The sequence below is a fragment of the Symphalangus syndactylus genome, chromosome 2 (genome assembly GCF_028878055.3).
Source record: "Symphalangus syndactylus isolate Jambi chromosome 2, NHGRI_mSymSyn1-v2.1_pri, whole genome shotgun sequence".
Taxonomy (NCBI): domain Eukaryota; kingdom Metazoa; phylum Chordata; class Mammalia; order Primates; family Hylobatidae; genus Symphalangus; species Symphalangus syndactylus.
This window is the reverse complement of record NC_072424.2, coordinates 86,162,704-86,186,790: the sequence shown is the minus strand read 5'-3', so window position 1 is coordinate 86,186,790 and position 24,087 is coordinate 86,162,704. Positions and strand designations below refer to the sequence as shown.

The 24,087-nt window shown below is 38.9% G+C and overlaps 1 protein-coding gene and 1 pseudogene across 6 annotated transcripts in view; one reads left to right on the top strand and one right to left on the bottom strand.

The window, feature by feature from the left end:
• The window catches only part of AFG1L (AFG1 like ATPase), a 237,418-nt gene that overhangs the window by 147,506 nt on the left and 65,825 nt on the right, over positions 1-24,087 (bottom strand). For 5 of the 6 annotated variants that reach the window (XM_055260677.2, XM_055260662.2, XM_055260685.2 and 2 more), the window contains exon 6: positions 15,997-16,096. The exons of the other annotated variant lie outside the window; for it this stretch is intronic. In XM_055260677.2, the coding sequence (XP_055116652.2) occupies positions 15,997-16,096 (100 nt within the window). The remainder of the gene's footprint in view (positions 1-15,996; positions 16,097-24,087) is intronic. 6 annotated transcript variants of the gene reach the window in all.
• Positions 9,139-9,925, top strand: LOC129471719 (mitochondrial import receptor subunit TOM5 homolog; annotated as a pseudogene).

The following is a 24,087-nucleotide window of genomic DNA, read 5'->3' as shown; positions in this document are numbered from 1 at the left end:
GCATTTTCATTATAATAAACAGTGAATAGCCAGGCGCGGTGGCTCACACCTGTAATCCCAGCACTTGGGAAGCCAAGGCGGGTGGATCACCTGAGGTCGGGAGTTCGAGACCAGTTTGACCAACATGGAGAAACCCTGTCTCTACTAAAAATACAAAATTAGCCAGGTGTGGTGGTGCATGCTTGTAATCCCAGCTACTCGGGAGGCTGAGGCAGGAGAATCGCTTGAACCTGGCAGGCAGAGGTTGCAGTGAGCCGAGATTGTGCCATTGCACTCCAGCCTGGACAACAAGAGCAAAGCTCCAACTTAAAAAAAAAAACAGTGAATAAAAACCAGAAACTCCAAAGTTCACTGCTCTTACAGTTCTAGGGTCAGTCAGCATGGGACATTTTTAGCACCTTGTGTTAATCTGCCAAAGAAGCACAGTCATTTCAATTCATGTAGTCTATTTCCCCATAAAAATGTATTTCTATTTTTGATTGAATAAATTTCTCAAGTTGAACTATTAATTTAATTTCAAATGTTTAACTAATTTAACCTACTAGTCTATTATTAATTTGTTGTCAGAGTCTTCATCCACTTAAATCAGTCTTATTATATTTCCCTATTGGAATGTCATGAAATTAACAAAATTTTATTGCAGTACCTAAAACGTGAGAATCACATATGTGAAATTTTAAATCATGGATTTTCGTTTCTAGCTATTCTGATGACTTGACACTGTATTTTTTTTTTTTTCCAAAGACAAGCTTCCTATGTTGTCCAGGCTAGAGTCAGTGGCTATTTATAGGCATGACTGTAGCTCACTGTAGCCTTGAACTCCTGGACTCAAATGATTCTCCTGCCTCAGCCCCCCAGGTAGCTAGGATGACAGACATGTGCAAATGCACCCAGCTCCTGACACTAGAATCTTTGAAAAGTAAAAACCATAATCCAGGTCTCTTCTGATTAAAAAAAAAAAGAAAAGTAAAAATGTATCTACTTGTATGTAGACATTAAGATATTTACCTAAATGACAAAATTGCTGAATGAATAATTTACTTGAAGCTTTATAAAAATAAGAAATTAAATATAAACTCTCTCTGCGTATATTTTATCTGAAACTTTTCAAATAATTTCCTATTCCTATGGATCTGACCCAAGATCCTCTTTATTTCAGGTTCAAGAGCCTTAACCAGATTGTCCCATGAAATATAAAATGAGTGTTTTTGGTTGGTTTTTTTCCAAGATGGTGGATTAGCGGCTCTCAGCATGCCTCAGACACTTGGAAATAGCAAGATAGTACATAAAGATAAAGTCTGTGAGTTTTAATTCAAGAAGGAAAATGGAAATCTACCAGAATCATAAAGGACATCCCAGAACCCAGGGAGGAGAATGCCAGAAAACAGCCCCCATGATAGCATCCAGCTGATAAAGGTGAGTGAAGCCCCAGTAGGTGAGAAAGGAAGAAGTCTCCTCTGTGACTCACCTTTCCACTGGGGATCCAAGCAACCCAGGCCAAGGGAAAGCATTTTGCTTCTCCCAAGCCCGGGAGTTAACTTGAGGAGAGGATTGGAGACACTGTGAAGGAAAGACACTGAGAAAAGCTGCAGGCATTTTCCCAGATCTGAGACTGAGAGCAGGACACCATTTTTAATCCAGGCCATTCTTTGGTGACCTGCAGCATGGCTGTACGGGCATTTTAGTCTCAGACCAGAGATTGGAGCACCTGCTCCAGAGTTGGATAGGGGGCCTCCACATCCAGAACTGTGGAAAGTGCTTCAGCAGTAGGTGCTGGAATTGTGCTCTCCCCTGTCACAAGTCTGGCACGGAAGAGAGCGGCTACAGCTGCAGTTTCTCCTGGGTGGCAAGACTTGCAGCCAGGGCCAGCTTGGAAACCTGCAACTGATCTGCGTGTGCCATCACTGGGTGCCCCACTCTGCTTCCCTGAGATCATGATGCAGCGGGGCCCTCTCTCTTCCAACCCCAGGCAGAAATCCAGGCATTTGGAATACGTACTTGCCTGAACCAGTAGCCCAAGCCACCCCACCCTTCCTGGACATAGATTGCGGTGCTGCGAGGCTCTCTCTGCTCCACACCTAGGCAGATCTCCAAGCATTTAGAACACCTGTTTGCCGGGTTCAGCAGCCTAAGCTGCCCCACCCTTCCTGAACAGAGATCCTGGTGCAGGGGGACCCTCTCTGTTACATGCCCAGGAAGATCTCCAGGCATTCAGAGTACCTGCATGCACAGTCCAGCAGCCTAAGTTGCCCCACCCCTCCTGTGTAGAGATCTTAGTGCATGGGGGCCCTCTCTGCTCCATGCCTAGGCAGATCTCCAGGCATTTGGAGCATCCCCCACCTGGATCGGCAGCTTGACCTGCCCCACTCTTCCTGTGCAGAGAGTCTGGTATGGAGAGGCCCTCTCTGCCTCACAACCAGGCAGATCTCCAGGCATTCAGAGCACCCTCTCACCTGGTTCAGCAGCCTAAGCTGCCCCACGCTTCCTGGGTATAGATCATAGTGCAGCAAGACCCTCTCTGCTCCATGTCCAGGCAGTGCGCCAGGCATCTGGAGCACCCACTCTCCTGGATTAGGAGCTTAGGCCATCCCCTCATCCTCATGCAGAGAATTTGGAGCTGAGCAGGTTTCCCAGCTCCACACCTCGGAAAACCTTTGGGTACCTCATGGTCACCCACTGGATTCTCCCTTGGCACTAGTGATTGTGTCTACCATCAGGGGACCTGCAGGCAGATTTGCCAGGTCTGCCTCTGCCCTTCATGGCTCCCATTGCCACCCTCCCAACCCCTGTCACCACCAGGGCTGAAGAAGGGTGCAGACCACTGTGCATTCTACAAATCAGCTAATCGCCTGGAGCAACAGAGAGCTTCTGCCAGTAAATAAGGATCAAGTATATACCCAAACACACTGGCTGTAGCTGGCTCTCACCTGTGCATGCCATCTACAGGCTTGTAAGGCAAACTTCACAGCCCAATATAAAACATGCTGAAAGAAGTACATAGGGCAGCCGGACGCGGTGACTCATGCCTGTAAACACAGCACCTTGGGAGGCTAAGGTGGACGGATCACTTGAGGTCAGGAGATCAAGACCAGTCTGGCAAACAAGGTGAAACCCTGTCTCTACTAAAAATACAAAACTTAGCCAGGCATGGTAGTGGGTGCCTGCAATCCCAGCTACTCAGGAGGCTGAGGCAGGAGAATTGCTTGGACCTGGGAGGAGGAGGTAGTGAGCCAAGATCAGGCCACTGCACTCCGCACTCCAGCCTGGGTGACTAAGTGAGACTCTATCTCCAAAAAAAAAAAGAAGGAGAAGGAGAAGAGCAGCAGCAACAGCCTAGGGCTGTTCAAGCAAAGCCAAAAGATCTTACCAAGCATTCTCTACAGTCACATCCCCTAGGCAAGCGGGGAAAAGGGAAAGGAAAGAAGAATTAATAATAATAATAACAACATTATAGGGAAAGAAAGAAAAAGAAAAAAATCCTACCTGCATGAAAATAATTACAAAAATCAGAAGTGCCAGTGTCTCCAGATGAGAAGCAACCAGCACAAGAATTCTGGCACCATGAAAAAGCTGAAGGTAGTGACACCACCAAAAAATTTCACTAGATCTCCAGCAGTGGTCCCTAACCAAAATAGAAATTCAGAAATAACAGATAAGGAACTCAAAGCACAGGCCGGGTGTGGTGGCTCATGCCTGTAATCCCAGCACTTTGGGAGGCCAAGGTGGCCAGATCACCTGAGGTCGGGAGTTCGAGACCAGCCTGGCCAACATGGTGAAACCCCATCTCTACTAAAAATACAAAAATTAGCTGGGCGTGGTGGCATGTGCCTGTAATCCCAGCTACTCAGGAAGCTGAGGCAGGAGAATCACTTGAACCTGGGAGGTGGAGGTTGCAGTAAGCTCAGATTGCATGACTCCAGCCTGGGTATCAGAGTGAGACTCTGTATCAAAAAAACAAACAAACAAAAAAACAAAACAAAAAACAACTTCAAAGCATGGCTTGCAAGGAAGCTTATAGAGATCCAAGACAAAGTTAAAAATCGAGACAAAGAAACTTCTAAAGCAATCCAGGAAATGAAGAGATAAACATCTCAAAAAGAAATCAATCAGAGCCTCTAGAATTAAAAAACTCACTTAAGGAATTTCAAAATAAAATTGAAAGCTTTATAAATGGACTGGACCAAGCAGAAGAATTTCAGGACTTCAAGACTGGTCTTTTGAACGAACCCAATCTGACCAAAAAAAAAAAAAAGAATTTTTAAAAATAAGTAAAATAAGTAAATTATTTGAGAAATGTGGGATTATGTAATGCAACCAAACCTTCAAATTACTGGCATTCCTGAGAGAGAAGGAGAAAAAGCAAACAACTTGGAAAATATACTTGAGGCAATAATTCAAGAAAACTTCCCTAGTCCTTAGAACATGGATAAATAAATTTGTGAAAAATGTCAAAAAAAAAAAAGGAAACTTTCCTTATCTTGCCAGGGAGGTAGACATCCAGATACAAGAAATCCAGAGAACACCTGCAAGATACTATATACAAAATGAACATCACCAAGACATATATAGTCACCACACTGTCCAAGGTCAGTGTTAAAGAAAAAATCTTAAAGGCAGCTAGAGAAAAAGGGCAGATCATGTACAAAAGGAACCCCATCAGGCTAACAGTGGACTTGTCAGCAGAAACCTTGCAAACCAGGAGAGATTGGGAGCCAATGATCAGCATTCTTAAAGAAAAGAAACTCCAACCAAGAATTTCATATCCTGCCAAACTAAGTTTCACAGCAAAGAAGAAATAAAATCTTTTCCAGACAAGTAAGTGCCAAAGGAATGTGTTACCACTAGAGCAGCCTTACATTAGATCCCTAAGGGAGTCCTAAATATGGAAACAAAAGAATGATACCTGCCACCACAAAAACACACTTAAGTACATAGCCCACAGACCCTATAAAGAAAAAAACAATAGAAACTACAAAGCAAACAGCTAACAACTTCACAATAGGATCAAAACTTCACATATCAATATTAACCTTGAATGTAAATGGTCTAAACGCCCCACTTACAAGGCAAAGAGTGGCAAGTTGGATAAAGAAACAAGATCCATCCATCTGTTGTCTTCAAGAGACCCATTTCACATGTAATGACACCCATAGGCTCCAAGTAAAGGGGTGGAGAAAGATCTACCATGCAAAAAGAGAACCAAGAAAAAGGCAGAAAAAAAAGACAAAAAAAAATCTTACTATCAGATTAAACAGACTTTAAACCAACAACGGCAAAAACATACAAAGAAGGGTATTACATAATGATAAAGGGTTATATTCAATAAAAGTTAACTATCCTAAATATTTATGTATCCAACATTGGAGCATCCAGATTCATAAAACAAGTACCTATACACTTACAAAAAGACTTAGATAGCCATAAAATAATAATAGGGGACTTCAACGCCCCACTGACAGGATTAGATCATCAAGGCAGAAAATTAACAAAGAAATTCTGGACTTAACAGTTGACCAAATGGACTAATAGATATGTACAGAATACTCTATATGTCAACCACAAATATACATTCTTCTCATCTGCACACAGAACATACTCCAAGATTAACCACATGCTCAATCATAAAGCAAGTCTTGATAAATTTTTTAAAAATCAAAATCATATCAACCATACTCTTGGACCGCAGTAGAACAAAAATAGAAATCAGTACCAAGAAGATCTCTCAAAACCACACAATTACATAGAAATTAAACAACTTGCTCCTGAATGACTTTGGGGTAAACAATAAAATCGAGGCTGAAATCAAAAGATTCTTTGAAATAAATAAAAACAAAGACACAATATCCCAAAATCTCTGGGATATAGCAAAAGCAGTAACCCAGAGATACTAACCAACAATCTAACATCACACCTAGAAGAACTAGAAAAAACAAAAACAAACTAACCCCAAAGCTAGCAGAAGAAAAGAAATAACTAAAATCAGAGCATAACTGAACAAAATTGAGACTCAAAAATCCACACAAAGAATCAGCAAAACCAGAAGTTGGTTCTTTGAAAGGATAAACAAGATCTATAGACTGCTAGCTAGATTAAAAAAGAAAAAGAGAGAGAAAATCCAAATAAGCACAATCAGAAATGACAAAGGTGACATTCCAGCCAATCCCACAGAAATACAAAAGATCCTCAGAGACTAATATGAACACCTCTATGCACACAAACTAGAAAATCTAGCGGAAATGGATTAATTCCTGGAAACATACAATCTCCCAAGATTGAATCAGAAAGAAATCGAAACACCAAACAGACCAATATCGAGTTCCAAAATTGAATCAATAATTAAAAACCTACTAATCCAAAAAAGCCCTAGACCAGAAATGGATTCACAGCCAAATTCTACCAGACATACAAAGAAGAGCCAGTACCAATTCTACTGAAACTATTTCAAAAGACTGAGGAGAGACTCCTCCCTAACTCATTCTACAAAGCCAGTATCACCCTAGTACCAAAACCTGGCAAAGAGACAATGAAAAGGCTGATATCCCTGATGGGCATAGATACCAAAATCCTCAAAAAATACTAGAAAACTGAATTCAACAACACGCTAAAAAAGTTAATTCATGATAGTCAAGTAGGCCTCAGTCCTGGGATGCAAGGTTGGTTCAACATACACAAATCAATAAATGTGATTCACCACATGAACAGAATTAAAAACAAAAACCATAGAATCATCTCAACAGATGCAGAAAAAGCTTTAAATAAAATCCAGCATCCCTTCATGATAAAAACCCTCAAGAAACTAGACACTGCAGGAACACACCTAAAAAATAATAACAGCCATCTATGACATACCCACAGCCAACATCATACTAAATGGGCAAAAACTGGAAGCATTCCCTTTGAAAACTGGAATAAGAAAGGATGCCCACTCTCACCACTCCTATTCATGTACTGGAAGTGCTCGCCAGAGCAATCAGGCAAGAGGAAGAAATAAAAGGAATCCAAATTGGAAAAGGAGAAATCAAACTATCTTTCTTCACAGACAGTATGATTCTATACCTTGAAAACTCTAAAGACTCCATCAAAAGTCTCCTGGAACTAATAAATAACTTCAGGAAAGTTTCAGGATACCAAAATCGATATATAAAAATCAGTAGCATTTCTATACACCAATAACATTCAAACTGAGAGCCAAATCAAGAATGCAATCCCATTTGTAATAGCCATACACACAAAAAATGCCTATGAATACATCTAACCAAGAAAGAGAAAGATCTCTACAAGGAGAACTACAAAACACTGCTAAAAGACACAGACGACACAAAGAAATGGAGAAATATTCCAGGCTCATGGATTGGAAGAATCTATGTCATTAAAATGGCCATACTGCCCAAAGCAATCTATGAATTCAATGCTATTCCTATCAAACTACCAATGCCATTTTTCACAGATTTGGAAAAAAACTATTCTAAAATTCATATGGAACCAAAAAGGAGCCAAAATAACCAAAGCAACCCAAAACAAAAGGAACAAAGCCAAATGCATCACATTAACCAACTTCAAACTATACCATAAGGCTATGGTAACCAAAATAGCATGGTACTGGTACAAAAACAGACATATAGACCAATGGAATGAAATAAAGAACACAGAAATAAAGCTGTGCACCCATAGCCATTTGATATTCAACAAAGTTGACAAAAATAAGCAATGGGGAAAGGACTCCCGATTCAATAAATGATGCTGGGATAGCTGGCTAGCCATATGCAGAAGAATGAAACTGGACCTTTCACCATATGCAAAAATTAACTCAAGATGAATCAAAGATTTAAACGTAAGACTTCAAACTATAAGAATCCTAGATGAAAATATAGGAACACCATTCTGAATATCAGTCTTGGGAAATAATTTATTACTAAGTCCTCAAAAACAATTGCAACAAAAACAAAAATTTGTAAGTGAGGCCTAATTAAACTAAAGAACTTCTGCACAGTAAAAGCAACTACCCACAGAGTAAACAGATAACCTGCAGAAAGGGAGAAAATATTTGCAAGCTATGCATCTGACAAAGGTCTAATATCCAGAATATATAAGCAAATTAAACAACTGAACAAGCAAAAAACAAATAACTCCATTAAAACACGGGCAAAAGATATGCACAGACACTTCTCAAAAGAAGACACACAGTGGCCAACAAACATATAAAAAAAAATCCATATCACCAATCACGAGAGAAACACAAATGAAAACCACAATGAGATACCATCTCACACCAGTCTGAATGGCTAGTATTAAAAAGTAAAAAATAACAGATGCTGGTGAGGCTGTGGAGAAAAGGGAATGCTTATACACCATTGGTGGGAATGTAAATTAGTTCAGCCACTGTGGAAAGCAGTTTGGAGACATCTCAAAGAACTTAAAACAGAACTACCGGCCAGGCGCAGTGGATCCTGCCTGTAATCCCATCAGTTTGGGAGGCCAAGGCAAGTGGATCACTTGAGGTCAGGAGTTCGAGACCAGTCTGGCCAACATGGTGAAACCCCGTCTCTACTAAAACTACAAAAATTAGCCGGGCATGGTGGTGCATGCCTGTAATCCCAGCTACTCGGGAGGCTAACGCAGGAGAATCACTTGAACCCAGGAGGCAGAGCCGAGATCATGTCGCTGCACTCCAGCCTGAGTAACAAAGCTAGACTCCATCTCTAAAAAAAAAAAAAAAAAAAATCTCAGAACTACCATTTGACCCAGCAATCCCATTACTGGGTGTCTATCCAAAAGAAAACAAATCTTTCTACCAAAAGACATGCATTCGCACATTCATCACAGCACTATTCACAATAGCAAAGTCATAGCATCAACCCAGGTGCCCATTAATAACGACTGATAAGGAAAATGTGGTACATATACACCAAGAGTATTACACAGCCATAAAAAGAATGAAATCATGTCTTTTGCAGCAACATGGATGCAGCTGGAGGCCATTAGCCTAAATGAATTAATGCAGGAACAAAAAAACCATATACCACATGTTCTCACTTATGAGTGGGAGCTAGACATCGGGTACTCATGGACATAAAGATGGGAACAATAGACACGGGGGACTACTAGAGGGGAAGGGTAGAAGCAGGTAAGGGTGGAAAAACTAACTGTTGGATACTATGCTCAGTACCTAGGTGATGGGATCATTTGTACCCCAAACCTCAGCATCATGCAATATACACAGGTAACAAACCTGCACGTGTACCCCCCGAATCTAAGACAAAAGTTGAAAAATAAAAAAGTAAAAAACAAAAATAAATAAAAGTAAAAATCTAGGCTGAGTTCTGGGCACAAGGCAACCACTGAGAAGAGCAGAGCATGGCATATGCTGAGTCAGACCATGATATTCGGGATGGGGGGCCTCATGCCAAAGCTGGACTTGGAGGAGGTGAAAGAGAAGATGCATGAGGATGTGTTCTCCTCCATATAGAACTTCCTCCAGTACATGGCCCTGCTGAGAATCACTCTTTTTATCTTAAAGAAATTGGACAGCATATGAAGATTGGGCATCACATGTGAATGCATGACATGAAGAACCTGGTTACAGTTTCTACTCCTCTCTGCAAGTGAATAGGCCCAGAAAGGTTTAAGAGATGCTTTGACTTAATGGACATAATAATTTTACTTGTTAAGAACAAGTTTGGGCCAGGTACAGTGGGTCACACCTGCAATCCCAGCACTTTGGGAGGCCGAGGTGGGCGGATCACGAGGTCAGGAGTTTGAGACCAGCCTAGCCAACATAGTGAAACCCCATCTCTACTAAAAATACAAAAATTCACTAGGCATGGCAGTGCGCGCCTGTAATCCCAGCTACTCAGGAGGCTGAGGCAGGAGAAGCGCTTGAACCCAGGAGGTGGAGGTTGCAGTGAGCTGAGATTGCACCACTGCACTCCAGCCTGGATGGCAGAGTGAGACTCTGTCTCAAAAAAAAAAAAAAAAAACAACAAAAAAAAAAACAAGTTTGGCTCTGGTAATTGACCTTCATAGCTAAAATATAAAACTATTTGGTAAGTAAAAAAATAAAATAAAAATCTTTTCCTAGCAAAAAATAAAAATAAATTTAAAAAAATAAAGAAAATAACCAAATGTTAATTTTATAGTTATGTCATCACATATTTGAAATAAATGAAAAAAAAGTGAATTTATATAATTTATATAAAGTGAAATATATATATATATACATATATACGTACATAATAGTACTACTACTAGAAATGTTATTTAAAATAAACTAAACAGGCTGGGCGTGATAGCTCATGCTTATAATCCCGGCCTTTTGGGAGGACTAGGAGGGAGAACTCCTTGAGCCCAGGAGTCTGAGACTAGCCTGGGCAACATAATGAGACCCTAACTCTACCAAAAAAATTAAAAATTAGCTGGGCACAGTGGTACATGCCTGTAGTCCTAGCAACTCAGGAGGCTGAGGCAGGAGGACGGTTCGAGCCCAGACATTCAAGGTTACAGTGAGCTATAATTATACCCCTGCACTCCAGCCTGGGTCAGAGTAAGACTCTTGTCTCTAAAAACAAATAATTAATTAATTAAATTTAATAAACATTTTGAGACTGCCAGAAAGGAAAATCCCTAGAGACCAAAAAACAAAGAGAAAGCTAAAAACTAAAGTAGTAATCATGCCAGGCACAGGGACTCAAGCCTATAATCCCAACATTTTGGGAGGCTAAGGCGGGAAAATAGTTTCAGCACAGGAGTTTGAGACCAGCCTAGGCAACACAGGGAGATCTACAAAAAATTTAAAAATTTGCTGGGCCTGGTAGTCCAAGCTACTCACAAGGCTAAGGCAGAAGGATCGCTTGGGCTGAGGAGGTCAAGGATGCAGTGAGCAGTACCACTTGCCACTGGGCCCAACTAATTTTAAATTTTTTGTAGAGATAGGGTCTCATTATGTTGCCCAGGCTAGTCCCAAACTCCTGTGCTCAAGCAATTTTCCTGCCTAGGCCTCCCAAAAGGCTGGGATTATAAGCATGAGCCATTACATCCAGCCTGTTTACTTTATTTTAAACAACATTTCTAGTGTCTTGTAGTGGTATCACACCACTACACTCCAGTCTGGGTGACAGAGTGAGACTGTCACAAAACAAAACAAAAATAAAACAAAACAAAAAATAAAGTAGTAATCAAAAGCTGACACTGATTTGGGGTTTAACAGCTGCATGGTGTACAGAGGTTGAGGCCTTGGACCCAAACAAGGCATGAACTGGAAGTTAGGGCTAGAAAAAACAATGAAGTGCAGGACAGCAGTCTTTGGTACCTTATTCCCTCCACCCGCCTCAAGTATGACTTCCCCTTCTCTTCTACAAGACCTTCCGAGACACTCCACTCCACAGCTATTTACTCTCTAGGTTCCTAAACTTGGTGTTGCTTTACATGACCATCAATTATTGAAGCATTATAACTAGAAATGGAGGGAATGAGATGAATGAAGCAGAAGGAATTAATCAGAGGGGCTAAAGGATTAATAGAGAGAAAAAAGAAAATGTGTGTTCTAGACTCCTAACCTCTAGTTTTCTGACTCTATTGAATGGCAGACACACCATTCACCCAGCTGTACAAGCCAGAAAGTTAGAAAGTGTCCTTTCCTTTTTCCTCAGTATCCAACCTATATCCAAGTGCTGTCTACTTCACCCCCTAAATCTCTCTCAAATCTATCCTTCTCTTAATATCCATTGCCATCACCTTGTACCTGGGTTTCTTAACCTAGGCTACATAATTCCTTGTTGCAGGGGTTACATTATAGGATACTTTGGCTATATTCCTGGCCTTTACCTACTAGATGCCAGCAGCAGCCCTCTTCCACCAGGTGAGACAACCAAAAATGTCTCAGATGTTACCAAATATTCCCTGGTGAGCAAAAGAGGCCCCTCATTGAGAATCACTGCCTTATACCCTTACCAAGGTATCATCATTTCTTGTCTAGTGTGCTACAACAGCTTCCTAATATGTCTCCCTGCATGCACCATATTACCATACCCCATCTAGTAACCTATTCTCCAAACTACAGCCAGAAGGATATTTCCAACTCAGATCACGTCAGTCCTTGCTTAAAATAAGCTTCAGTGGCTTGGCGTTTCTCTTAGAATAAAATCCAAAATCCTTATTATTGCTACAAGGTTTAGCTCTTACTTCTACAGATTCAACTTGTACCTTACTGCATCCTTCTCCCCCTCACTCTCCACTCTAGCCCCACTGGCTACCTCAAATGGGTCATTCTATCTCCAGCCACTCGGCTTTGCCTCAACCCTCTGCCAGCTCTTGTAGCAGTCTAAGAAGTTGGTTCTATTTTAAAAGAAGGATAGATAGATAGAGAGATAGATAGATAGATAGATAGATAGATAGATAGATAGATAGATAGATAGATAGACAGATCAATCTGGGGCTGGGTGTGGTAGCTCACGCCTATAATCCTAGAACTTTGGGAGGCCGAGGCAGGTGTATCACCTGAGGTCAGGAGTTCAAGACCAGCCTGGCCAACATGGTGAAACCCTGTCTCTACTAAAAATACAAAAATTAGCTGGGCATGGTGGTGGGTGCCTGTAATCCCAGCTACTTGGGAGACTGGGGCAGGAGAACTGCTTGAACCCAGGAGGCGGAGGTTGCAGTGAACCAAGATCCCACCACTGCACTCCAGTCTGGGCGACAGAGCAAGGCTCCATCTCAAAAAAAAAAAAAAAAATTGTGACCTAAAAAAAAGTTGAATGCATTTTGATGGCTGGAAAAGAGGACACTCTTCTTTATTTTCTTCCCCCCTGCCCACCTTTTTTTAATATAGTACTTTGAGTTGCTGTTTTAAGAAAAGGACATTCTTTCTCTGGGACAGGACAGACAGATCAGTGATGACCACAAGGCAAAAAGATAGAAAACAATGTGTAAAAAGAGTCACAAAACCTAAGTTCTAGTCTTTGTTCTGTCATTCACTATCCATGTGATTTGTTTTTAATTTATATATAATATGTAACTTTTTTGGCCTACAGTTCTACGAGTTTTTAGCACATGCAACCACCACTACAACCTGGATGCAGCAGTTGCAACCTGAGGCTGCCCCTTTGTAGTCAAACACCTCCTCAACCCGGACCTTGGCAATCACTGCTTCATTCTTCGTCTTATAGTTTTACCTCTTCCTGATATGCTTAGGCTTTCAGAGTCTTTTTCTCCACAAATAAAATTATACACACACACACGCACACATATACATGTCATCTTCATTACATTAAAATATTAAGTTATTTATGATGATTGTCTGCTGTGGCTAAAAAACCTGGTCTATGACAAGCATCCCATTCCTTCCACAGTTTATATTTAGAAAAGGCTTTCTCTAAGTTTGTCTAATTTTTGCAATTCCGCATCTTGAACTTTCAGTCTTCTCCAGAAGGGTGGCTCCAGCTCAGATTTCTGCAGGCTACCCTGATACACCGGTAGCTTTGTTCACTCCTACAAAGCTAGGAGCTGCAAAATATTCCTTAACCCCTCCTGGTGGCTGTCCTTCCGCAGTTAGTTAACCACACTGCCATAGTCTGAGCAGCCTAATTATCCTTTCAGTAGTCTTTGCTAAAGGGCTTCCAAAATTGTTCTAGCTCTTTGCTATTTACGAGCATAGCTTGTCACTGAATGTCTAAAGGTGATACTGATGCCACTGTCGAATCAACACATCAGCTGTGGTAGAGACAAGCTTCACTTCCACCTAGATAGAAGATCTAATATTAAAAAGCTCACTCCCTTGGCTCATAGGGTTGCTAACACTAGTTAATCACAAGAATGCTGTATATAACATTATATGGATTTTAATAGGTACATCTGCAAAATCACTCATAATTCCTTTGTAGTACAATGGATGAGGTATAACTATAATTGTTTGAATAACTGGATCCAAAAGGTGTTGATTAGTTAATTGATGTCTTCCTAAGATAAGACCTCCAGTGGTATGCAACAAGTAACTTAATTTAGTCCTATCTGATTTACACATTTTAATTAAGGAATGGCTAAAGATATAGAAATATGATTATGAAATGTATAAATGTCATAGTAGGGATAGCCAAAAAAAATTTATGTTAGAATCATACTTCAAAAATACTTCAAACATACTCCATCTGCAAAACAAAAATAAATAAAAACAGAAAACAAAAATAAAAATAAAAAATACTTCAATAAAAATCAATAAAATGGAACAACGTAGACTAATAAGCTGAAGTGTAATAGAAGAAAAAGAAATCCACTACACAAACATAGAATGAGACAGACCTAGTTTCACAGCAGGCTACATAGTAAAATCTGGGTCTGTTAGCAATTTTAAATTCAATATACACCATCAATGTGGCATAGCTTACTTTAAAAAAAAAAAAGTTCCCACTATGACGTTACTCTTTTCAGACTCACTAATGAATTCCATGTTACTAATTGCAATGGTTAATTCTCAACCTCATTTTCAGCTTGTAGCAGCATTTAACAGAAGTAATCATCAATCCTTTTTGTACTACTTTTCTTTTCCTCACTTGACACTCTCCTGGTTCTCCTCCTACCTCACCAGCTGCTCTTTCCTGCCTCCTTTAGGACTGATGACTTCCAAATGTATATCTCCAGCCCAGACGTTTCCAATGAAGTCCAAACTCTTATATGCATCCCCCTTGTCACCACAGAAACCCCTACCTCCACCTCCCTACCCAAATCTGCTTTTTCTGTAGTCTTCCCCATCTCAGTAAACAGCAACTTCATCCTTCCAATTGCTCAGGCCAAAACCTTTGAGTTACTCTTGATCCCTCTCTCTTTTTTCATACTCTAGCTCCATCAGTAAATTCTGCTGACTCTGCCTATATAGTATATCCAGAACCTGCCCTCTTCTCACCACTTTACTGCTCCATCACCTCCCCCTGGGATTGTTGCAGTAGTCTCCTAAAAGGTCTCCTTACTTCTAACTCTGAAACCCCATACCCACACTCTATTCTCAACATTGCAGCCAGAGAATCTTTTTAAAACATGCAATCATCCAATGTTCATTCTAAGACTATTTACTGAGAACCATCTATGTGTAAGACACTGTTACAGGTGCTGAGAACACATCTGAGAACAGAAGAGATAAAAATCACTGCCCTCATGAAGCTTTTGTATCCTGGAAGGGAACAGACAATAAACTATAAATATAATAAATAAGTAAATTATATGGTAGGTCCATAGTGCTATGGGTAAAAGAGAGAGCAGGGTAAAGGGAAGCAGTACCAAGAAGAAAGGGATGTGTTGCAGGTTCAAACAGGGAGACAAGTCTAGGCTTCCCTGGCAATGTAACTTCTAAGCAAAGACAAAGGAGGTGAGGGCTTAGCCATGCAGGTATCTGGAGAAACAGCACTCCAGGCAGAAAGATGTTCCCATTAAGTCTCTCAGGAAATATTTGTGGTTTCTTAGACCTTTAACTGAGCGCATGATGGGCTGAAACATGCAAGATTTTAAACTTGTTGTTTTTAATCTAAATATTACTTGTATTTTAATTTTTAAGTACTTTCCTAATAAGGCACAAGTGTTTTTTTAGAAATGATAATTTAAATGAAGTATTAGAAACTATTCATGCAAGCAAGTTTTCGGTCTTTTTCTAAAATTTAATTATGAGTTTCATCTTTCATTTGGTTGAGTTTCTTTTATGGCCCATAAAAAGCAGTCCAAAAGGCCTGCATTTTTTGCTAAGCACATATGACATATCTAATATTTAGGGAAAAACAAAAAACAAAAAAACAGCAAGTGTACCAAACATGGGAATCAACTGGATTTAGCTTGCTAAGAATATAAAACTTTTCAAATACAAATACCAACTGATTTTTCAGATTAAGCCAGTTATAAAACTAATAATAAGCAAAGTCATCAGATTTATTAACACAATAAATTTAGTTCAAAATTATGGATTTTTAAAAGCTTGTTAGTTTCCACCTAATTGGATGAGACTAGCACAATGTTTGTTTTTACCTTCCGGTGGCCTGTTGGATGTCGCCACAACGACGACCCCGTTTTTGAACAGATTTTCAAAAAGCTGTTTCAGAATCATGGCATCAGCAATGTCAGTGACCTATTGACAACAACACATTTGTTTTATTTTAATTTCACTTCTGCTGTAACAAATTTGCTAGTGGATCATCTTTTTTTTAAGATGGAAGTAAATTCCAAGAGAAAAATTCTAATTATCATCATGAAGAAAAGAGTAGATAATTAAAAGCATGAAACACTGTATAACAGTCTTTTAAACTTGACTCTTCTTTTTTGCAAGCCTATCATTTCTACACAAATTACCAAATGGTTCTATGATAACTTCTTTTATAGAACTACAGGTGGAAAGCATAGATAATTGTCCTAAACATTTAGGAAGTCTAATTAATTAGAACTAACTTGACCAACACCCTCCTCCTCTTCCCAACCACTTCCCACATCCCCCCCAAAAAAGACAGATGAAAAAATAATAATAATAAAATACACAGGCTGTTTGAGATTTCTAATACCTTTCTGGCAAAGGTCCCTGGAAAGGTGACTTTAAATGGTCATGGGCCTTTAGAAATAAGGACAAGTAGCCAGTGAGACATAATCAGCTGCTGTTGAAAATAGAATGATATGACATAGATACTATTGTGCAATTGTTGCACAAAACAATTCAACAGATGGCCCATCACAAAAATAAGCAATTTCATTGTTCTTTTTAAGTGCCTTCTATTACTGTCCATGAATAATCAAAAGGCACTGCAGTCACTTCCAGCACAGCCAGCCTCTGCTAACCTTCACAAACACAAATATTCCTTCTACCAAAAAAAAAAAAACAAAAACCAAAACAACCTTTCAAGAATAGCTAATACAGTCCCTTAAAAAAATAACTTGTGACAATACAAGAAATGCATAATACAGATAAAACTATTCCATCCAAGTTAGGTTACAGAGAAATATAACTATTGATCTTTTCTAAAATTATTTTTTAAATTCACAATTACGAAGTAAGCTTAATGATGTAACTTTTTCTAAAGGCTTTTAAAATTCACAAAGAAAGACAACAATTAAGGAGGGAAAGAAGTTGACTCCAAAAATAAATGTGTAATGAAGATTGACATCAATCATTGCAACTTCCCCTAAGTATATAATAACATGGACTTTAGATACTCCCAGTGTAAAAATGTTTTGATCTTTCTTTGATAGCACATTTCAAATAACCTCAGTACAACTTGCTTTACATATATCCACAAGATATAGTACACTGTTATTTTTAAACCCCATTAGAGGACATAAAAATTGGTGAATTCTTTCAATTAAATCAAAATACTAAAAGTTACAAACTGAATGGTTATAACGCAATTAACAATAACCTGGGTTGCACAGGTCTAAATCACTTTTCTTTTTACAGCTAATATCTTACTCAAAGGTTTAATTATTTCTTTCCCACCTGAAAACAAAACCATGAAATAGAGATGCACATTTTTTATTTTTTATTTTTATTATTATTTTTTTTTTGCTGTCTCAGGTTATAACTAAAAAACTGCTAAAGATTCCTTATATTAAAAAGACTTCAGGAACTTCAAAATGGTGATTAAATGAAAAGGAAAGTGGTGCTGATATTATTTAATTTGGAGTTTAGGATCACTGTCAAATTTGGCTTCCGCAAAAACACTGACAGAGAAAGTCCCTTTCAAATGCTTGAACACCAGTGGCATTTCTGATGAGAGGACAGAACGAGCTTGCACATTTTAATAGGAACTGCACTTTTAAATTACATTGCCAATACACTGACTTTTTAAAAGAACGATATCAATGAAAGGTTACCCGATTTTAGAGAATAAAAATGGTCATTTGACTATATCATTAATGTCTTTGAAATAAATGTAAAATAGCTTTTGTGCCCTAAGGTTTAGAAAACTGAAGGGACATTTAGCTTGTAACACAATGCAAAGGTTTAAACTGAAAGTTGAAGAAAGCAAACAGTAAAGGCTTGTGGTTGAGTTATAATTTGCTGTTTTTATATTTCAGAATGTTTTTGCCCTATCAGAGTAAATTAGCTTGGAGAAGCTATGACTAATTAATAAAGAAGGAGTCACTTGGTGTAGCCGGGTGCCAATGTATACTCTTTTGATCTTGTCCCCACACTTGTTCAGCCTTGCCAGGGAACAGTAATTTTACAGTATAAGTGAACAGAAGACAATTGGCCACACATTCTTGGAGAGCTGGCTTTTTCAGTACCCAGCATTTCATTACCACCACGAACAAAAGAGAAGGCTACAGATTACCAATAAGGGTAGTCGCTAATACAGAGAGTGGAGACATTTCATTAGCATTAAAGAGAAAAGATTTTTTTATAACCCAGAGTTGCTTTCCATTATGACTCACTTAAGTAAAAAAGAAAAAAAAAATCTAATGGTTAATTTACATGTGTGAGTGCTTGAGTCTCAGTCATCCACTGATTGGTACAGTGCCATATAATGAGTGACAAACATAAGCATGCATTATCAGTAATTAGGATTAGCACAAAAATAAGCACCTATTTTTTATTAGCAGTTTTTAACAGCTTTCTTCCTGCTTCATAAAAATGGTTAAAACTATTTTTTAAATGATATTGATAGCTTATAGAGGAGAATTTTGCATGATCTTCTGCTCATCAGAATTCTTTTTTTTTTTTTCTGGACCCATATTGGTAAAACATCTATTCAGTGTCCCTCTCAGAAGAGATATGAAAAAATAATATTTTTAAACATCAGTTTTCCTCACTAATCTTATGTCTTCAGAATCATAAACAGTTTAACATGTAACATAAATATTCCAAGAGGACATAATGAATATCCTAAGGAAAACTCTGAAGATAAGCTATTACTTATTTCACCAACCAAAACACATGTTAAAAAAAAAAAAAAAAAACCTATCCAAACACATTTCTCAACCAAGATAAGAATCGTGTATCTAACACCTCAGGTAAAACTGAAATGCACCTACCTGAGGATAGAGGGTGGGAGGAGGGGGAACAGCAGAAAAAAGAACTATTGGCTACTAGGCTTAGTACCTGGGTGACAAAATAATCAGTACAGCAAACTCTTGTGACACATGCTTACCTATATAACAAACCTGTACACATACCCCTGAACCTAAAATAAAAGTTAAAAAAAGCTGAAATTCTACACTTAGTAAGGAAGACCAAACTAATGAAGAGCATTCTGCAAGTGTAATCTGAATGCTTACCAAAACATAATCTTTAAAATTCCTTAAATTCAAGAGCACAAAAAAGGAGTATATCCATGTTTTTAAGCAGCAATAATTACCATTCGTCTCCCTAGTAAAATAAATATTATATTAATTAACACTACCTAAAGGCCAATAATAACTAGCTAAAAATCAAGGTTACTAATACGATTCCATTTTAAAAGTGAAGTGGTGATTGTAGATATACTGTCACTAAGAATAAAGTGCCTTAAAAACTCTTTTCTAATAAATCAGCAAGTATTGTGCTAGGCTTAATAGGCTTAAGGATAATTTTTAGGTTCCATCACTAAAACATCTACCAAAACCCCACCCAGCTCTAGAACTGTATATTTAAACATATAATACAAGACTTTATATACCAAGGAAAATGTATAGCATAGCTGTTACTGGTAAACAAGAGCATTAGTGCTGGACCTAAACTGTTAGTTACCAGCTGTGTGACCTCGGTCAAGTTACTGAACCTCTCTGACCCTCAATTTCCTCATCAATGCAACGAAAGCAGTAATAATACTTACCCTGCAATATTGTTATGAGACATAAAGTAAACTCTCAAGAAATGAGAGACCATTAACTTTGACTATTACCTATGTATGGTATATATGCTAGTATTAATATAATTCTGTATTATTCATGTATAGCTACATAGAATTTTAGCTGTAGCTAGAATTATATTTAGCATTAGACAGTTATTAAGAACACAGGCACATAGAAAAACACTCAATAAACAGTAACTAATATTATAGAACATATATAATAGATGGAATATAAGCATTCTAATAAATAAATGAGCAATACCTCAAATAGTTCATAAAAGATGGATTTAACTAGCATGTAAACAAACATGAAAAAAAATCAACCATATTATTTCCTAAAGGAACACAAATTAAAACAAGACACCACTTTTTATGTATTCAATTAGACAAAAATGTTCAGATAATTCAGAATGATGACAGGAAAAAATGTGGGTTGAAGTTATAATATACCTTGGGTTCTATAAATGCTGATTTCGCTTGAGAAATGCTATTACATGTAAGGGGAGTGAGACTCAATATGGGAACCACTTCCTTAGTTTTCATTTGGTATTAGATTCATTCATTCATTCATTTATTCACTACTTATTCATTCATTCTCAGACACTGTTCTAGAAACCTGAGATACATCAATTAATAAAGATTCATGCCTTCAAGTTTACATTCTGGGAATACAGATAAACATAATAAATAAGTAAATTACATATAATATGTTAAAAGGTGATATATGATATGGGAAAAAAGGTAGGTAAGGGGCATCAGAAGCGTGGGGGTCAACGGTAAGCTGCAATTTCAAATAGGGTGTTAAGATGGGCCTTGTTAAGGAGGTAATTGAACAAAGATATGATGAAATGAGGGAGCTGCTCTTAGGAATATGTAAGGGCGTGAGGGAAACCACACAGCAATGGTTGCTGCCTAGGCATTAAAAGTAGAACCCAATGGCTCAAGCCTGTGGCCAGAGATAAGAGCTTAGAGGCATAGCTCTTGCTTACAAGATGGAGCTCCTCACTTTTCCTGCTGCTTCCTTTACTTTAAATGAAACATTCAGGCTTTTGCTCACAAACATAGTTACCCCGTCCTATTCCTACACATATATAAAATACACACACACACGCATGCTGCTAGTTGCCATACTCTCTCTCTGCCTGACTCTTCATTACTGCCTCCTGTGACCGGGGACGAAGGACTGGCCTTCTGACTCATTGCTCCCTCCCTGCCCAGCATCTGTAAATAATCAATCTTTGAACTTATTTTCTATTGTAGTGGTGTATTAATTTGCACCTTCCATCTGAAGAACCAGGGTCTGCCCCAGGCCAGGATTTTCCTGGGACGCCAGGAAGAACACAAGATCAGGCTCCCACTGCCAGAGCAATAGTCAGACAGGCATAAACTGGACATAGGTCAGACAAGAGCCACAAAGGCATATGCCAGTATAAACAAGTTTCCTGTGTGAGGGACCCCCTGGTCATGGGTCAGACAACCAGGCATTAGGCCGTCCTCCAGGTGAAAGAAGTATCTTGTGAAAGGCATGCTGTAAACACCTATATCCAGCTCCCTGCACTTCCTGTTAGGGCAGGGTTGCCAGCCGCTCTGGTGTTAGAACCCCAATTTAGCTGGGGGCTCTCAGAACAGAGGGACCACTCTGTGCAGAAAGAATGCCCAGTGCAAAGGCTCCGCTTGTTCGTTATACATTGTGTGGATGGTGGGGATCAGAGTGCTGGTGCAGCAACATCCTGGAGTATATTTCACCCTCTTGAGTTTTAGGGAAGAAGGGTAAGTAGAGATTTGGACTTGTGATCATCTAATTTTGGTGTATTGGAGAAACTTCTTTAAGACCTGTAGGAGACAGTTCAGGATACTGAAACTAGCAGAGATCACTTCTTCCCTTAGGGGACACATTCTTGCCCTTATATTTTCCCTTTCTCTGGCTCTTCTAACACTGGGTATATGCAGATATCGGCCTTTTCTTGCATGCAGCAGTAATCTCCAAGATTCAAGTTGGAATTGTAAAGGAAATAAAAGAGCAAAACTATTAATATTTTGCATTCTAGGACATTCAGGCCAAACTTGCTCAGGGGAATAGGGTCTCCCATGTTGTCAACTCTAACATACAAGAATGCTATATTATGCAATAATTGGGAATGGAAAAAAAAATGCTACACTAAAATTTGGGATCAAATGAAAGCAATCGATTTGGTATTGTCTTGTTTTGTCATCTCTGTGCATGTTTTCTTCAGAGCCCTGAGAGAAATAAGTAGTTGGTATAATACCCAACTACTAACTGTGGTTCCTTAATCTATGAAGAAAATAGTATTGGGAACAGTAGGGAGCAATGAGTGAGGCTGAACCTGTAGGAGACAAAGTCAGAGAGGAAGCAGAAGGGTTTGAACAAGGAAAATGACACTACTTTATATAACAGAATATTTCCCCATTAGAGTATAAGCCATTTTAAGTTGGGTTTTCTGTTTCCTGTGGCCAAAAGCATTCCTAGCAGATACCTCATCTTTGTCTTCCTGGGCTTTAGCTCACTGGTTAATTCTTCCACTGGAGGTAAGGGATTTCATATTAAGGAAAGTGACATTTCCTCACAGTACTTCTTACCAATGTTTATGCTATCTTTTACAGATCATAGAGAAATACGTCTTGACATAGCAGATGGCAGCAAAATAGTTCTATTCTCATCAAGACTGTTTGTAAGAAATAGGCACCGGAGATCCAGCTGAAGAAAAGAGATTTACTTGAAACTCCAGGATAGGGACAATACTGATGGCACCTTATGGGAACTACAGCTCAATTACTTTCTATATTTCTTTGTTTCTGTTTCATTACTAAGAAGAGCTTCCCTCTGTGCCATTTAGTTCAAATTCATTAGAGAGGGGCTAAAACTGGCCCATTCACCAAGCCACACCATACAAGTCCAAGGCTGCTGAGAAGATTGTGGATTAGCTACTTATAGATCAGCTGTCCAGGCATGGTCCATTTAGCTATGGGACAGATAGGGCCCTGTCCTGTTATATGGAATAAGGGCCTTCAAGGCATCCTTGAGATGAATGAGTCAATGAATGAATAAATATCAAAGCAATCTGGACAGGGCAGGCAATAACAAGGATCTCTATCACATCTGCTTTCTCTCCATCAGCAAGCAGCATTTTATAAGAGCCTGTCTCCCCTGGATCTCTCTTACACTCAACATGTAATCTGAAAAATCCTTTCTGTGGCCTGCATTTCTTTGCAAGACTCAGTTCATTTGGAACATTAGTGTTCTGACAGTTGTTTTTGTTTCCTTCTTTCTATTTATATATCAACCTTTTGAAATCTGAACCCAGTGGAGTATGTCAGTACAACCAGGCAGGTTTTTGGTAGGACTTCACTATCGAGGTGGCATTATGACTCTTGTAAGCCCTAGGAACTTTTACTTTCATAAGCCCCATCCTCAATTCAAAAAACATTACGACTATGTTGGTATAAGGACAAATATAATACAAAATAGACAGATATAGGCTAGAATCATTATTGATATATTCATTTATGTCCACAAATTTTAAAAGAAATTAAAATATTTTCTTGATCCCTAAAAGTATCATGAGCCCTAGACACTATGTCTGCTGCACTGACTGGGCAAGTTGCCCTGCTTGCTCTGTATCTTCTTCAAGATCATGTGCTTTGCACAGCCAGATTTTCATAGCATCCTAACCTTCTTAGTCTTGCCTTCCAATACACTTATGCCATAAAAACATGCCAATCAGGCCAGGCGTGGTGGCTCACACCTGTAATCCCAGCACTTTGGGAGGCCGAGGCAGGTGGATCACCTGAAGTCAGGAGTTCACGACCAGCCTAGCCAACATGGTGAAACCCCATCTCTACTAAAAATACAAAAAAATTAGCCAGGCATGGTGGCGCCCGCCTGTAATCCCAGCTACTCAGGAGGCTGAGGCAGAAGAATTGCTTGACCCAGGAGGCAGAGGTTGCAGTGAGCCAAGATCACACCATTGCACCCCAGTCTAGGCAACAAGAGCAAAACTCCATCTCAAAAAAAATAAAAATAAAAAAGCCAATCATTTCTCAGAAAGTTTTGAAATCTACATTTTTAAAGTTAAGGGTAATGATTTTTACATGATACCTAGGAAATTCTAATGCCTTTAGATTTCTCATCGCCATGTGGAGATATCAACTATTTTGCAGAATTAAATGAGATAAGGATGTAAAAACACATTGTAAACTACGGATCATTTTACAAAGGCTAGGTATTAATAAGCCTCTTTAAAAATTTAACTTCAATACCTTAATCAAAATTGTAACTATGCCA